This window comes from Platichthys flesus, chromosome 2 (genome assembly GCF_949316205.1).
Source record: "Platichthys flesus chromosome 2, fPlaFle2.1, whole genome shotgun sequence".
Taxonomy (NCBI): Eukaryota; Metazoa; Chordata; class Actinopteri; order Pleuronectiformes; family Pleuronectidae; genus Platichthys; species Platichthys flesus.
Genome location: NC_084946.1, coordinates 27088240 through 27104977, shown reverse-complemented (window position 1 = coordinate 27104977; position 16738 = coordinate 27088240). Strand labels below are relative to the sequence as shown.

Below are 16738 nucleotides of genomic sequence, written 5' to 3'. Positions count from 1 at the left end.
GAACGCAGATAAATTAAAAAGCATAAAGCCGGTTTCTAAACCAAAACCAAAAGGCCCCAAAATCTTGTCCCTAAATAGGATATTTTAATAAACTCTTAAGATTATCAAGCAACTAAGGAGCAACTCACAAGTTTGCATTTCAAACGATTTCACGATGCAAAAGACAAAAGTCGTAAAACAATACGAACCTGCATTTACATGTTTCATCCCAAACATGCACTCGACGTTATCGTTCAGCCTGATTAACTATGAGATGTAGAGGACGGAAGCTTAAAGCTCAAGGGTTGTAAAGATTACAAGCAGCAGAAATTAGGTCAGAATGAAGTTTTAATGCTCGAGTGACCTGATGATCAACCTGAACAGCCACATGCAGACCCCTGGAGTTGTAAAATAAACTTCCTAATCCTAATCTTGCCCCACATCTGGATTTACCAGCCACCAAATCTGCTTTGCTCTCAGCCCTGCAGCCGAATATGCACCATTGTGTTGAGAACAGTCACGAGTCACGCTCGTCTATACCAGAATCAAAACACACACAGTTTACTCTTGTGAAACCAAACATCCATTCAGAAACACTGATTTCTTTACCTAATGATAAAATATCAAAAAACTGGAAACGTAGAAAATCTTTTCACTCACAGGATTAAACTAGATACAGAACATGTGTCAATAGAGATAATGACAGTTCACAGACTTTAATAAAGCCTGGAAAACATCCTCTTCTAAACTAAATACTCACAAAAAAAAAAAAACTCCCTGATCTCCAGAGTATCGCAGAACACGACGGCATCTACACAAAACATGTGTAAAAACATGTACATGAACACACAGAGAAGAAAAAACACATGTTCTATCCTCTATTCTTCTTCTGTCTCCTTCCTCTGCTCTGCAACACACTCGTTATATAAACCTGGACTATGACTTGCTATAATTCTCCCGTCTTCATATTTTGTTGTATTGTATTTTTGTTAGGTTTTTTTTTGTTTGCTTAGTATTTTATTATATATGAACTTCTTTGCTTATTTTGTAGTTTCTTTCCTTCACAGTAATTTAATCTATTAATTCATCCTTTACAAAAATCACCTCTTGACTTTGGATACTTCAAACTGTTATTTGTATATATTAAAATTCAACATATATAAACTTAAAAACGTCTCAGTAAAAGGTAAAAAGTGTTTTGTTAAAATCCAGAAAAAAGCTTGAGCTGTTTTCTGATTATCATGTTATAACCTAAATCCACAATTCCTCAGCAGCCCCTTAAGTTGTGCATTTTTTCCAAAGTAAAAGTGTTTCTGTTCAAGCATTGTGTTCATTTACATAATTATGCGGATGTCCTCTATTCTGTAGAAACTGGCTTTGCATTTACTTCTGTCAGACAAAAGTTGTTGCTCGTTTGGGAAAAACCGAACCTTATCCAGTATCTGTGCATCTGTCTCAACCCTGTGTTTGCTTGATAAAGTGCTCTTTTAAGAATACTAGTGGCCACAGCAGGGGTCCTACTTTGTAATAATGGTGCCACAATGCAACGCTGCACAATTTATTGTGGGTAATGAGTGAACAAGGGAGTGATTCCGGACACAGCTTGTGTCTCCGGCGGTGACAGAAATAAAGACACAGTTGCCAAGGACAATGATGTGGTTACTAGGGAGACCATAGTGAGGACGCACAGCGGCATGTCATGTTCTACATTTCCGTGTGTGTGTGTGTCTGCGTGTGTGTGTTTGTGTTCTTGCCCTTCCAGATACTTTGACTATAAGCCCTCAGAGAGTAAGGACATTTTGGCCAGTTCTCACTTTCAGGGTTAAGACTTGGTTTTGTGTTTCAGGTTAAAAATTGTTTCAAGTTTTATTTGGTTAAGATTCAAGACACAACGGCAGTGAGTGTCCCCAAAAGGAAGGAAACACAACATGGGTGAGTGTGTTTGCACGTGGTGTTTGTATTTCTCATAATGTGGGGACCTAGATCTTTTTTACACATTTTGAGAACTTGTGGTTCTTATGGGGACATAGAATTAACACTATGTTTTATTGTCCATACAAATTATCTTGCAGCCAAGACGTACACAAACACACATTCACAGACACACAACAACAACAAGAAAATGGATGTAAGTCATTGTAATGTCCTCTGAAGACAAAGATACAACAACTGTGTTTGTGTGTGTGTGTGTGTGTGTGTGTGTGTGTGTGTCTGTGTAGCCTCCTGTCACCTCTCCTCACAGGTGCTGCATTGAGTAAGGGTAAGAGTTACATAACCAACACAGCAGGTGGATAATGGCGGGAGACACATCCACCACTCGGTTCCGCTGCAACCCTTCCATGCCGCTGATGGGATATTATCTCAGTTCCATTCAATCCGATTCAACATGCTCTATCTGTCGCAGACTGAAAGGCAATCTTACCAGGCAATCAGGATAACAGATTAGAATTTAGCAGATCAGCAGCTTTTCTTATTTACATTATTTCGACACTGATTCTCTTCATCCCCGACACTTTCCACACAACATCAGGCCTGTGGTTCCTCCTCTGGTCCTCAGCTCTCTCTCCATGTCTTTAAGCTGTTATACATCTAGTATTATCCCCTGTTCCCTCTGTGTTTGTGCCTCTCATCCACGTCACTAAAACAAAGTGAACATTTTCAAAAACTGTGCTAATCGGTATCCAGATGTCAATCAGAGCATTTGGGACACATTGACATCCCAGTTTGATTGTCACACCCTGTTAAAGCCCTATGAGACGAATTGTAATTCGTGAATATGGGCTATACAAATAAAATTTGATTGATTGATTGATTGAGTTTACTTTACACATCTTCACTGTTGCCTTGTATAATGAGCACGTCCCTGAAACAACAGCAATGGCAGCTTACATTGTGAATCACTGCATCACTGCACCACATTACCGACATTCACAGTCATCTGCCCAACTCAATAAACCACTGCGGTTTCCACTGGTAATTGATTAATCCTTAAGGTGGACTTTATCACCACCTGCTGGACAGGTATGATTTTCTAGTCTTTTTTGTGTTTTGAAAAAAAGAAGGTTGTGTTGACGGAGCTGTTTTTCTAAAATGAAGGAGAAAATATCCACGGCATGACAAAGCCTTGGTCGCTCTGCCAGTTAATTAACAAAAAAATGTCTCAAATGTTTTTTAGTTTGATTATAATGCAGAGGTTAGCATCTGCTTGGAAAGCCTCACTGGACCACTTTTTCCCGCTGTGCCCAGCTGTTGTTTATTTGTTTCCAGATGTTTCAGGTCTCGTCCCTTCACATGAAATCAGGAAGCATATGTCGCTACTCACAGGAATCAGAAAGTGTGTAAATATCCACTTTCACCACCTGATTTCTCCACTTTCTCAAACCTATCAGTGACTCACACCCGTGTCCTACTGAAGTCAAAACATGATTCAACATCTGCAAGAATTGATTTAATTACCATGGATGATTCGACTCAAACACAATCTGCTTTCCTCTGTGCTCTGTACAGGTACTTCAAGAAAAGAAAAAATGCATGAGAAAATAACACACCTCGCTCTTAAGTATCCTGGTGAATGTAGATCACGGTGTGCGATCCAGAGCGCCCACTGTGATGTAGCACAAAAAGTATCTGATCTGACGTACAAAAAAAGTTGTGATGTAGCATCAGAGAGCGGGGACTCATTAGTTTGTCTCCCAGCAGAGAAACATTAATGAAAGCAGAGCAGATACAAAAATAGCTGCTCCCCATTCAGCCAACACACTGACTGACAGACAGGGAGACGGTAACGAGGCGGGTCGCACCTAGTGGCCTAGTAAATGACTCAGAACTGAATTAGACCTCTGAGGAAAAATACCACAAAGACCCCATGGTTTCCAGCAGCCACTTTCTAAGAGAAAGGCTACACCTAGTTAGTTGCTGTTAAGTAAATTAGGATAAAGTTTATAATATTAGGTCTACGATTATATAAATGATAAAGTACGTTATCCAAAGTGAAAAGTCACAGTTTTATAACAAACTTATCTGTGTAAGCTCACTGAAAACAAAGGTGTGTGAATGATGAATAGGATTTTGGCAAGTTTTTACATGCTACTGCATCTAGAAGGAACAAAAGACAAAGTCAAAAAGGAAAAATCGTTTTTATGACATATTAGGCCATGTAAGCTAACATCAAATTTGTTAACATACTGCTACACTAGGCCAAATATCCAGCAGGAATGTTTTTACATGCTAACGCTCCAAAGCAAAAATATCCACAGATGGTTAATATAGATGGAAGAGTCATCTCCTGTTTATAGCATCAAAGCTAATCTTTGGGTAAATATTCATGACCTATACTGCAGCCAGGCACCAGGGGGAAATGGAGATGTTTTGACTTCACTTGAACTTGGTGGCAAAAGTTAGCTTTGCTTTTTACCTGGTTGTTTTGTTTGTCCTAACGATGTGGAGAGTTAAAGCATTGTCGAGTCAAGTTATTACACATTTCTATACATTTGAACAACAACCTCATATATACGAATCAGTATTTAGTATATAGATCCATAACTAGCTCACAGGGGAAGGGAGTGGGTACAGGCGGGTAATCAAAGAGCTCCTCAAGCTGCTGATGTTACTGAAGCATTGTTCAGACTCTTCCTCCTTCTCGTTTGAATTCCTTTAAGAACATTTCAAAACTCTCAAACTTCACACACACATCTGATGCTGTGTTGGCCCCTTAACCCCACACTGAGTTCGCCCTGCAAGCTAATGAAGACAGTCTGGGTATGTCTCCTCATCTGGAGAATAAGAATAAAACATCACAATGCATTTGTGCTTGACCTAATTTCACACTCACAGTCTAGGATGAAAAGAAAACGTCTCAAAATGCTTCTGCAGGTGAGATTCAGAACTTTCCAGATTTCATCTTCATTAAAGACATCCTTGCTATTCCGCTTTCTTTAAAAAATTGTTATCTGTCATTTTGACAAGCAGCAGGTTATCTCTCTCTCTTGTACCACTTACTAAAACCTTCTCTCCCTCCTAAAATCAAGCCACACAATGACGGAAACAAGGGCCGGATAATACTGCATATTGGATAAGTAAAAATATATATACTGCAATATCCAGTGTGTAAAATTGCTCTGTCAACCTTAGCCCATTCATTACAAACAGAGAGAAATTCTGGCGTAAGGTGTTCGTCAGAGTGAGCCGGAGGAGGAAGAAGATCCTGGGAGGCAAAGAGAGAGTTTGGCATTCATATGAAAAATTACTTTCCCGTTGAGGTACTACAGCCGATGATGAGCGATGACTAAGGCCTGAGATGAATAAGAAGCAGCTTTTTGAAACCTGGCACTGAAAGCGATGGGCGAAGCAGAATGTTGCGGGCCCAGAAGATGGAGTCGGAGCTCAATTACTTTATGTGGTAACGTATGTTAATAAGAAATGCTGTACGCCAAGAAGACGTGGTGCACAGCGGAAGACCATTAGTGAAGAACCATTTCTGAGTGCTGCAAGCCAGTAGAACAAAGACAAGCCACACTACCCAGTGGAATAACTCCTGTAGGACCTCATTTCCTGATGCATCACTTCCTTGTCTACCACAAAAGTACAAGAGCAAATATCCTTCTCTCTGTAAAAGCCAAAGAAACTGAAACACAACAAAACAGTGGAACTACTGGTCTTTGTATTCAAGACAGATGCTGTTGATGTTAAGGTTTCTGTTAATTTAATGTTCTATTCAAATCCTGAGGAAGTCAAAATAAAAAGAAGAAAGAAAGAAATAACAGAAACCATCTTTAAGAAAATGTTGACTTTGTAGTTTGCATTGGTCCCATTTGCTTACATTAAGGAGATGGGGATACATCTCCTATACTGTGGCTTCGCTTTTGTGATATTGTCCATGCTCCCAACTCTCCTGACATGTTACACCATGTTGCTTTCATCATTGGCCAATAATTCCTTGAGATTCCTTATAAAATAATCAATTGGAAAACCGTAACGCTTTCATTGGGAATTTAAATCTTAAATAACAGCACCACTGATGTTATATAGTGTGATAAAAAAAAAACTAAGTTCCCCAATGTGGTTAAAAGGAATCGATTCAGACCTGGTGACACTGTGTCTGTGCATGAGTTGATTGATTCCACATGTCACACGTCCTGCTTCTCCCTGGCCGGGGGAAAATCTCTCCTGAAAATTAAAGAGGATGTTTTTCAACCGTCTCGGGCTCAGAGCAAAGGGAGCGTCTCAGTGACCTGTGGGGAAGTTATCGATCGGGCCTCAGCTGCCGATCCTCCGGTTAAACCTCTGTATTGATTAAACATTTTCTGTGGTAAAAGTTCACATTCATCATTGGTTTGTTAATGAGCTTCCAAGCTGCTGCACTGAGACTCAGCTGCTTTTGTTTAGACACAAACACTCGACACTCAGCTATTCTATTGACTCAAGGAAAACATTGGAATCTGGTGTGTGAATTTTATGAGCCTCATATTACATTTGTTATGAAAAACCATTAATCAATGTCTAGATGTAATATACGGATAAAGCTCATATAAATAAACTTTGATAAGAACTTCAGGGGTGAGCAATGCTCGTAAAAAATGTGCTTTTTAAGGTCGACCACACATGGCCTGTTTTGTCGATATCAAACCATTTCATTAGTTAAACTTGGCTTCAGGAGCTCTTTAGCGGCGTTTTCCTAATTTCATCACGTCTTTGTTAGGGTTGAGTCTTCAGAGAAGCCTTTTCATTTCCCAAAGTCCTTGCTCAGGCATTTTCCTCATTCTCAAAACAGTCGGTCCTCGGCGCTGCTCCGTGGTTGCAGCACAGACCTTGGCGGGAACCAATCACCTTTGTGCCAGTTATAATAGAGGACTCTGGCGTCTGTGTGCTAGCACTTGTGCTTTTTGTGTGTGTAGGTGTGTGTCCTAAATCATGTTAAATGTATTTAATAACCTCCCCCACAACTTTAAGGTGAATTATTGCCTCTGCAGCAACATGTTACACTGTCCAATCATCGCTCTGCACTATAGTGAACTGTATACACGATGGAGAATGAAAAGACTGATGTTTAAAGATCGTTTACATTTAGAGAAACTATTCGCTTTGTCTCTTTTTATTTCTCATCTGAAGAAAAGGAACCGCTCTGAAACAAAGTTCATCAGTTCGTTTTACCCCTATTATTATGATGATGCTTTAGCAATGCTGTCAGTCCCTTATTTTGTTATTTATTTCAACTATAACAAATTTTTATTTTCCCAGAGTCCTGCCCTCGGTTTTTCTTTATATCTCCATCCCTCACCATATAAACTTCTTTATCCCAACTACACAGTTAAACAACGTTTTCTATTTAATTCAAAGCAATAAGAGGCCTCAGTCTGTGTATTGAAATGATATTCACAGGAGATATTAAAGCCTGTGCAAATAAATAATGTATAAACACCCTGACGTCAGCGTCCTCAGATCCTCCCAGCTGCCACCGCTCGGAGCAGATCCCAGAAGACGCCCCAGGGATGAAGCCATGTGTGACTGAGGCTCAGCTAACGTTCTCACAGAGTTACAAATGAATGGCTGCTTCATAACCTCTGCTTTTATTTAGAACTTTTACCTTTTGAGTGTTTTAACCTGATACACGTAAAGTAAAGTTGAGTTATTGATCACTTTGACTGACGGACATCTGCGAGTAAAACGAGTCCCTGACAAGTGTCCCTGGCTCATGGACTCTGAATAAAGATGGGTGACGCATTTCCTCTTCCTCCCACTGTACGATGATAAGGGCAAAAATAACACTAACACAAATATTAGTTTGATAAAAGCAACATAAAGTTTGCCTTTAAATTTGGACCATGTCCTATCCACTAACATGGAGGAGGGACCGTTTATGACCTACCCCGTAGCCTGGGGACGATCAAGACATTTTGAGGAGCTTTCATGACTTTTCAACTATATATATTCAAAACAAAAATAGAATTAAGTTATGAAAATTCGAGATAGAGCTATTAAGTAATTTTTCCTTTCCTTGTGCTGATATATTATCTATAATAGACCGAATTCTTTTTCCAAAACAAACTATTCAAATCTATTATGTCAGTCAAACACAAAACTAATCTGAAAAGAAATTGAATAAATATAAAAAGTTATTAACCCTGAAATCCATCAGAACATACGAAAGTATCATTGTTCACTGAGCGGAGAGAAAACATGGAGGACATTGAGAGCGGGGTAACAAAATGACAGGGCGTATCTTTAAACACAGAAAGCACCGCGCTGCCGGATGCTTCCCCGCTCGTAAACACCGGGTGCAACAAACAGCTTGTTGCCAAATAATGAGTGGACGCGGCAGCGAGCAGCAATAAAGAGCTGTGTGCTGCAGACCAGTGCTTTCTGCCCGGCCCTCGGTTCAGTCGGCAGCGTCATAAAGAGACGGCCGTTCTCTACGTGTCCTCACATTCACTTCATTATCACACCGCGGCAGAGGGAGGCGCCGCCGGTCATTAGAGACGTTGATGCTCCGCCTGAGGTGGATGCAGCTTCTCTTTTTTTTTTTTAAATTAAGAAATTAAGAAAATTAGAGGATGAAATTCGACATCACATCGGTTTGTTTAGAAAAGGCCGTGACGAGAGACGAAACATCTGGTGACTTGAGGTTAGTCAGACGGTGTCACAAGTGTGATGTAAGCAGATTACCACAGTCAATTAGATTCATTAGTGAGAGCAGATTACATCGGAGAATCCCATGGAGCTCATTTATTTCAGATTTTCCATCTGGGTTTTTTCCACTTCATTTAATTAGCAAGCGTGACACGAGAGAGACGAACGTGTGTTACAAAGTGTGTGTATTTGTATTCCTCTGTCGTGAAAACACACACAAACGCCACAGCCTAGAGAAACAAGAGGTGGAGGAGAGAGGCGGTCGTTTGCATCATCTTTGACGTTGTCACCGTTTCAAGTGGTGAAACGTAACTCCCCCGAAGGCTCCTTCAGATCGCTTCTCAGAATCCTGAGTGAGGAAGGTTTAAACAGGTGGATCTCTCTCTGGCCAACCAACCCCAGGAGTCACTCCATCCTGGTGACGAAGCTAACGAGCTAGCTGCACGAGTGGTTGAGCTGCAGTAAGTGCGGCCAATCAAATTATAGAGCGATGCAGAGATTAGAGAAATTGTATTTCCTATAAAACATGAGATATGAGACAGAGAGTGGTCTGAGGACTCTGGACACTTTGCTTTTAGGCTGTTAAAAAAATATTTTTCTTAAAGTTTTCGATATTTTTTACGAGAGTAGGAAGTAAAAGGAGGAGTGTGCAGATAAGAGGTGAAGAGGGAGGTGATGGGAGAAGAAGAAAAGAGTGAGAGGAAGAGTGTTAGCGGGAGAGATGATGACAAAGGACAGAGCAGCAGGTGAAGGAGAAGATTGAAAGGAAGAGGAGAACAGAGCAGAAAATCAAGAGAAGAAAATTATGGGGAGATTTGACTAGTCAAAGTGGAAGGACGATATAAGAACCCGTCGTTTAAAGTCTCTTCTCCAGTGATTTTCATATTTCACCGCTAACACTCGTTCGTATCAGACCGTTTCACGACGGCCCCGAGCTGAGGGAGGATTTCACCCACCGGCACAGACAATGCGAGGTGACTCGTCAGATCAACACGTTCCAATTGCCTCCCTGTGATTTCCTGTCACTCCGACACAAAGAGCCGCTGTTAATCGTCGGTGGCGTTCAGAGCGAAGCTGTCACTCATTATGTAACGTTGTGTTTGAAGAGGGTTTCACCGCCGCTCGGCTCGTTTGTCTCCACTTGAAGTTCACATGACAACCGGACTTCCTGCTCTCAATCTGTCACAACGTCAGGACGGCCGAGCTCGCTGGAGGTGCATCGCTCAATATTCTCTCCTCCTCATTTTCTTCCATTCCCTCGTTCTATTCTCCTTTTTTCAGTTTTTTCTTTTCGACCTCGGCCTCCAACACCTTTGATAAAATCTCCACCGGATCTCAGGAGTTTAAGAGGTTGAATCAAACTCATCACACAGTTTAACATCCGGCTGATTATTTATAAAGGCATCGGTGGGTCTTGTTCACAGCAGAGAAAATCATTGTGGTCCGGGCTGTGGGCTCATTGAATCTCCTAATGAAGATTTCTTAATTAAAAACAGGAAATTAAGCCTCTTTCCCACTCGTCAAAACACCAGCTACACCCACTAACATCTTGCTTTTGTGTTGGATCCAATCAGCTTTGACTTCTGAGTCAAACGACTCCAATCAGCAGTGATGGAAACAAGACACCTATATGAACCTGCTCATTTCTTTTTATTTTGTTTTGACAATGAAGCCAGGGATGAGAATAGGCCGAGCGTGTAAAAGCTGTGAGTCGGGTTTAGAGTTCAGTTCATCTTGTAACACCTGGGAACAGTCGGACCAGGTCATCGAGGCTGAGACGAGTTACAGAATGGATATGACAGGTTAGAGGGAATAAAACGTGAGATCTTTCTGGTGCAAAGAATCAGATCTGTTTGACGTCACATGACTTTATAACCTTCACTGAACCTCTGGGGCCGGCTGCAGCTGCTGGTGGTCACGTCTGCAGCTGCAGCGTTTGTACGTCCTGGTGAGAAACTGTTCAAACAACAGGAGCAGCTCCTGCATCAGACTCAAGACCAGCTGAACAACTGCTTCCCTGCCGCTGCCGACCACAACCCTCAGTATAACAAATTATCCTCATCCTCCTCCTCCCTATAGAATAGACCTCCTTTCCTGGCAGTCCATTTTTTACTCCTGACTTTTCTGGGTCGGCTCTGCAGCTCAGGAGCTCACCAGGGACCTCGCTCCTCCTCTCTGCCCCCCCCCCCCCCCCCCCCCTCTATAACTCGTGCCTCCGACACATGAATCCGCCCTTTTCACGTCACCATGGCCACATTCACCAGAATAGAAATCTTAACACGTCTTTGTTTAAAATCTTTCATTAAAAAAAGAAATGACTATTGTACCGTCCCATCTCGTTCTCCTGTCCTCCCTGCCCTGGACCGTCCTGTGCTCGGAGGGCAGGAGTGAAGACGGAGGGATGACAGAGGGAAGATAAGGGCGGTGAGGGTTGAAGGAAGGACGGTGCAAGAGAAAGGAAATGTAAGGGTGATGAGGAAAGACAGAGTCATTTTTTTTTCCATTCTCCCTCCCTCCCTCCCTCCCTCCCTCCCTCCCTCCCTCCCTCCTTCCCTCCTTCCATCCTCCTCCACCTACATCACTCTTCCCTCCAATCCCTCCATCTCCCCGTCTATAGCTGGTTGATGTATGATTGATGCTGCTTTCCTTTTCTATTTCTAACTGCCTCTTTCCAGCCCTTTCCTTTCTTCTGTCGTCCCTCCACCTCAGCTTCCTCCTCCCATCTCTTGCCCTCCGTCCGTCCTTCCTTCCTTCTCTCCCTCCCTTCTTTCGCTTCCACCTAATTCGTGGAAGATTTATGTTCCAGTTCCTCCCACAACAAGTGACATCTCATTACTGTTTGCTGCTGGTTCGATGCCGTTGCACCTGATGTGTGTTCGTACGTCACACGGTGGTTTAACCGACTCTCTCGTAACTTACTGATCGACAAACAGCCTCAGAGTCTTTCGGGGGAAACTTGGATTCTGAAGGAACCTTTGACATTTGTCTCAGTAAGAAACGTATTAGTGTAAATTAATTTCATATGTGTGCAATGCTGCTGTAAACCGTTTAGATTGTATGTATTATTATTTATTTTTACATTTCCTTGTGTTTAAACTGTAAATGTACTCATTCATTACTTTTAACGAGTGTCTATTTTTACCATCCACATCGTAACACGGTTAATTTCCCCACGGTGCGACTAATAAACCAGAATCTAATGTGAGTATCAACTGGTGTGTTGATGCAAATAAATATTTGATCTACGAACAGAGAAGTGAACAAAATATAAACTCAGGTTGTCTCCTGTTCTGCCCGTATATATTTAGAGTTTATATCTTAATTGAAGAAACAAGCCAGAACAAGAGACTCCTCCTTAAATCAATTAAATATGATTTCTTATAAAATATTTATAAATCTGTACATTTGCTTCCTCATATTTTTTTAAGTACACTGTAGCTAAAGTATCATATGATGTATTGTGATGTGGGATTTGTAATGAATTGGCAATGTCAGTATACTAAAGTATAAATATATGGTAAGTATAGTTATTGTGAAAGTATAGTAACTACTGTAAGTTTATAAACACGAAAAATTACTAGATACTTCAGTAATTTCATTGTGTGAAACTTGAACTCTTCCTTGCAGATGCACTTGTCGTGTTTCAACACTTCACGGAGTCGATAAATCACATAAATCACTGTGAGGAGTGTGAACAACTCTTCAACAAGCACATAAATCACTGGAACAAAGTGCAGATTATTGTGTTGGCAGTTTGAATTGTGTGCAGCTGAGTCTGTGACACGAAGACGTGAGTCTGCAGCACTGATCCAGGATTCACAGAACGAGGCTCGGTCACCTGGAGATCCTGAGGAGCTTCACGATTAGTGAAAGTGACGTGAGAGACAGATCTACTCTTCAGGCTTCTGCTGCAGCGCCAAGTATTTAAGAGAATTGCAATTTGAGATCGCTCTGTCATTGGGACTCAGCACATGAGAATAATTTTATAGGTTTGAGCAGCTAAAAACACAAGTAAACATCTGCTTGGACTATTTGTATCTGTCTGTGTGTGTATATGTACAAAATAACTTAACAACACATGTATGGACTTTGACCAAATTTGTTGTGACTATTGATTGAAAGTGTATCACCAGATGATTCACTTTTGGAGCTGATCGGTCAAAGGGCAACAAAGTAATGTGCAAAATAACATTTGTGGGAGAATCTCTGCATCTTATTGGACGATAGACTCGACTAGTTTGGATGAGGAATGACGTCATCAAGACATCACATGAAGTTAAAACATTATAAGTCTTGCGGTGCAGTAATACAAGGGAATTATTGTCAGCGTTGAACAGGCAGGAAACAGGTCAGAATAAAATGCAGCAACTGGTTTCCTATTTGATTGACCTCACCAGTTAACTTTAAAATCCTCTGCTCACGACCATGAGTGGACATATGTGATCTGGCAGTTATCAAGAAGCCTTCTGGGAAATGTAGAAAGGAGGGACTGTAAAACATGACACTACTGTGAACGAGTGAGTGTGTGAGTGAGTTTCTGTTTTAAACACAGTGGAGGCCGGATGTTGTTTTGAGTCGGATGACACGGATGAGAACATTTAATTCGTCAGGTTTTACATTTACTGTGTGATGCAGGAGAATCACCTCAGCTGTCAGTCTGACGCCTGAGCCGCTATAACACATTTGTAAGTGTGTGTGTGTGTGTCTGTGTGTGTGTGTGTGTGTGTGTGTGTGTGTGTATGTGTGTGTGTGTGTGTGTGTGGGTTGATCGTGTGCGAGACGAGAGAAAAATAACAGCGATCTCAAATTCAGGTCAGAGGGAGAGATGTGAGGAGACAGTGAAAAAAGACAAAGAAATGAAAGAGAAAGTGATTAAAGCCCAATTTAAAGTGGAAAGACGGAGTTAACCTGCAAACAGGATTATGAGACCACAGAGTGAGGGGAGGCCGGAGAGAGAGGGGGGAAAGCTCGGCTGAGAGACAATTAGACTGAGCAGGAGAGAGAGAGAGAATTAACCTGCAATCAGGCTTCTATTTAGCCGCAGTCAGCCACAATCAGCAGCCATATTAGCATTTAATTAGTCTGAGAGCCACAAGCCCCGGCCTGCCGCTCCGCTCTGATTACCTCACACACTGCTTTCACATGTGTGTGTGTGTGTGTGTGTGTGTGTGCGTCTGGAAACACACGTTTGTATTTGTGAACGTACAAATGGGCGTTTAAGGGGCTTTTGGATTTTTATTGGTTTCATTTTACGTGGACACTGCCAGAATTAAATGGACAGGTTGGAATCCTGAGTGGAAAAAGAAGGATTCACACCAGATACATGCTGCCCCACTGAGATGCCTCAACATCACTGGGATCCAGTTTTAGAGGAAATTTAAGTAACAAAACACATAGAATCGAGATATGATTCCAGAAGCTGAAACAAACACAACGAAAGTCAAATGACACTAGCCTTCATTTCTGGCTCTGATGTCACGTCGGGTCACTCCTGTCATCTGCTGTCAATCAACGTGTTTATTCATAAAATTGCTGAATTGTCTTTATACTTGATTGTTTTTAAAAGGACTTGCTGCTACTTGTTTTTCCAGAGGTTCTCGTATACTTGTACTTATATAGGCCTTCACTCATAATACCCGTTATCTTGTACTTCAGAACAATCCGGTACCAACGTTTTCCAGCATGTACACTTGGAATCATACGACGGGAAATAAGCAGCAATGAAATGAATAAAACCAGTTCAGATTAAAACATGTTACATCATCGGATGCTTTTCGATTCGAGGAAAGATTTGATCTCATCAAAGAAGAACTGACGTAACCTCAGGTGTGCAGCGAAAACATGGAATCCGATACTACCATAGTGTCAGATAGTCAAGTAAGTATAGACACACATATGGATACACACACACAAACACACACACACACACACACACACACACACAAGCACACACAGATCTATTTAATCTATTTAAATCCAAACACTATAGACGGACATGTGACTCTTTGACCCGGTTTATCACATCATATCTCAATGTTAACAACGAACACATATTTTCACTCACATTTAATCTTTCCATTATATTCAGAATCACATATGAATCATTTCACTATAAAACCTCAGGGCAGTGAGAGATCTGCAGTTTTCCAGTGGTTCTGTCCAGGAAGCAACACATTTTCATTTCAATGACAAAATGATCAAATCATCACTTTTCAGAAGCTGCAGCCAGAAAATGTTTGTCTTCTCTTTACTGGCTTCCATCCACAAACCCAAACCGCTGATGATTCATATTCTCTGGGTTGATTCATCCATTAATTAGTTAATTGTTTGAGATCTAAACGATGTTGGCAGGACCCAGAGGATCAGACACTAACTCAGGTTAAACATCATTAAATAGAAATGTGAATTTTCCATATTGGGGTAAGAATGTGTCAGCATGAACGTGGACACTACACAATGTTTTTACAGGACATGTGTGTTTTGCAGTGTGATTCACTGAGTGCGACTCTCGTGCTGCCTGACAGGTGACAAATGTCGTGCTGCGTGTCCCATGTTTTATGTATGGCCTCTCAATCTCGTTGTGGTTGTGTGCATGTGTGTGTCTGCATGTGCGTGTCATTCCCACTCACCCCCATCATCCTCGTCGAAGGAGTTCATGCAGGGGAAGTAGATGGCGAGGGCCTCGAAGGACGCCGACAGGCTGATGCGGCTCTGCGACCGCTCCATGTAGAGGCCCGGCGTCGGGCCCGGGTCGGCCGGCTTGGCCAAGCGCGGCTGGGCATTCTTCACGCGGAGTACGGCGCGCGGCGTCTTGGATGTCTGTCAGCTGCCCCCAACGGCAGATCCACCTCACCCCGAAAACAAGAGTGGCGCAAGAAAAACCCCCAAAGATTCTCACACCGACCGGAATCGGCGCAAAAGCGTTCTCGCGGGAAAAGTTGAGGTCAAAGAGCGATGTGGATGTTGATGCATCAGATGAGATGTAATTTCCACTGGTGCAGAATCATCCTAGAAAATAAAACCAGGCACCAAGATGTGTTTCTGTTTGGTTCACAGCGTTTTCAACTGGATATGTATCTCTGGCTTTGTGTAGCAGAGTGATATCTCCCTCCTGCTGTCATCCCGTCTCTAGTTTGTGGATTCTTGTTTTGCTTCCGTTCTCAGGCAGGTGCTGGTGCGCATCCTCTTCCTCCTCCTCCTCCTCCTCCTCCTCTTCCTCAGAAGTCTGATGGACTTCCTGACGTCTGAATCTTACCTCCGTCTTTACGCCGATAAAAAACCTTATCTCGTCTTTTTGGGTTTCACGGCAAAACTCCCGGAACTCTGCATGTCACTCCCTCGTCCTCCACCTCTGAGTGCTCTGGTCGCTCTTCAGATCCTGAGGAAAGAGGGAGGATGGGAGGAGACGCTGCTGGTGGTAGAGGTGATGTTGACGCCCTCCTCGAAAACGTGTTGCTCTCAGACTGAATCAAAGCTTCTCGTTGGCGTTTCCTCGTGCACCGGCACAGCAGAGGAGAGAGACCCTGACTTCAAACCCCCGGGAGACGGCCGCTGCAGGAGCTGCTGCTCTGCTGCTGCTTTTCCGATTCCCGAGCTTCAGCTGCAGGAACAATCACAACTGAGGGGCAATCTGTTGCTCCTGCTTTGAACTGGAGTGATGCTCTACTGCTGCTGCTGCTGTTGTTGTTGTTGTTGTTGTTGTGAATGGTCTCAGTGTTGAGTTGTTGTCAACGACGTTTCCTCTGTCCTCTGTTGCCGTGTCGATGCTCGGGAGAGAGAGAGAGAGAGAGATGATGAGAGTGTGTAAGAGAGAGAGAGAGAGAGGCTGCACTGTTTTTAACAGCTTGTGTCTGACTGGACTCATTCACTCGCTCCAGAGTGAGTGAGAGAGGAAGCGAGGGAGAGGAGGAGGGAGGATGGAGAGCAGTCTGTTGCTGGCAGTGCGGCCAATCACAAAGGGGATGAGGGAATATGGGTGTGGCTTGAGGGAAGTGGAAGTGGAGCGGAGCACGGCAAGTTAGAAAATGTCTCTCTCCCTTCGTCTCTCTATCTCTCTCTCTCTCTCTCTCTCTCTCTCTCTCTGCTCACTTCCTTGAGGCTCTCTTTTCAAACAAGGATTTTAAGAAAGACAAGG

General features: G+C 42.5%; 1 protein-coding gene across 1 annotated transcript in view; it reads right to left on the bottom strand.

Moving 5' to 3' along the window:
- rims4 (regulating synaptic membrane exocytosis 4) overlaps positions 1-16253 on the bottom strand; it is a 36435-nt gene extending 20182 nt beyond the window's left edge. The window contains exon 1 of the mRNA XM_062409317.1: positions 15234-16253. Within this exon, the coding sequence (XP_062265301.1) occupies positions 15234-15330 (97 nt within the window). The 5' untranslated portion in view covers positions 15331-16253. The remainder of the gene's footprint in view (positions 1-15233) is intronic.
- Positions 16254-16738: the final 485 nt, after the last annotated feature.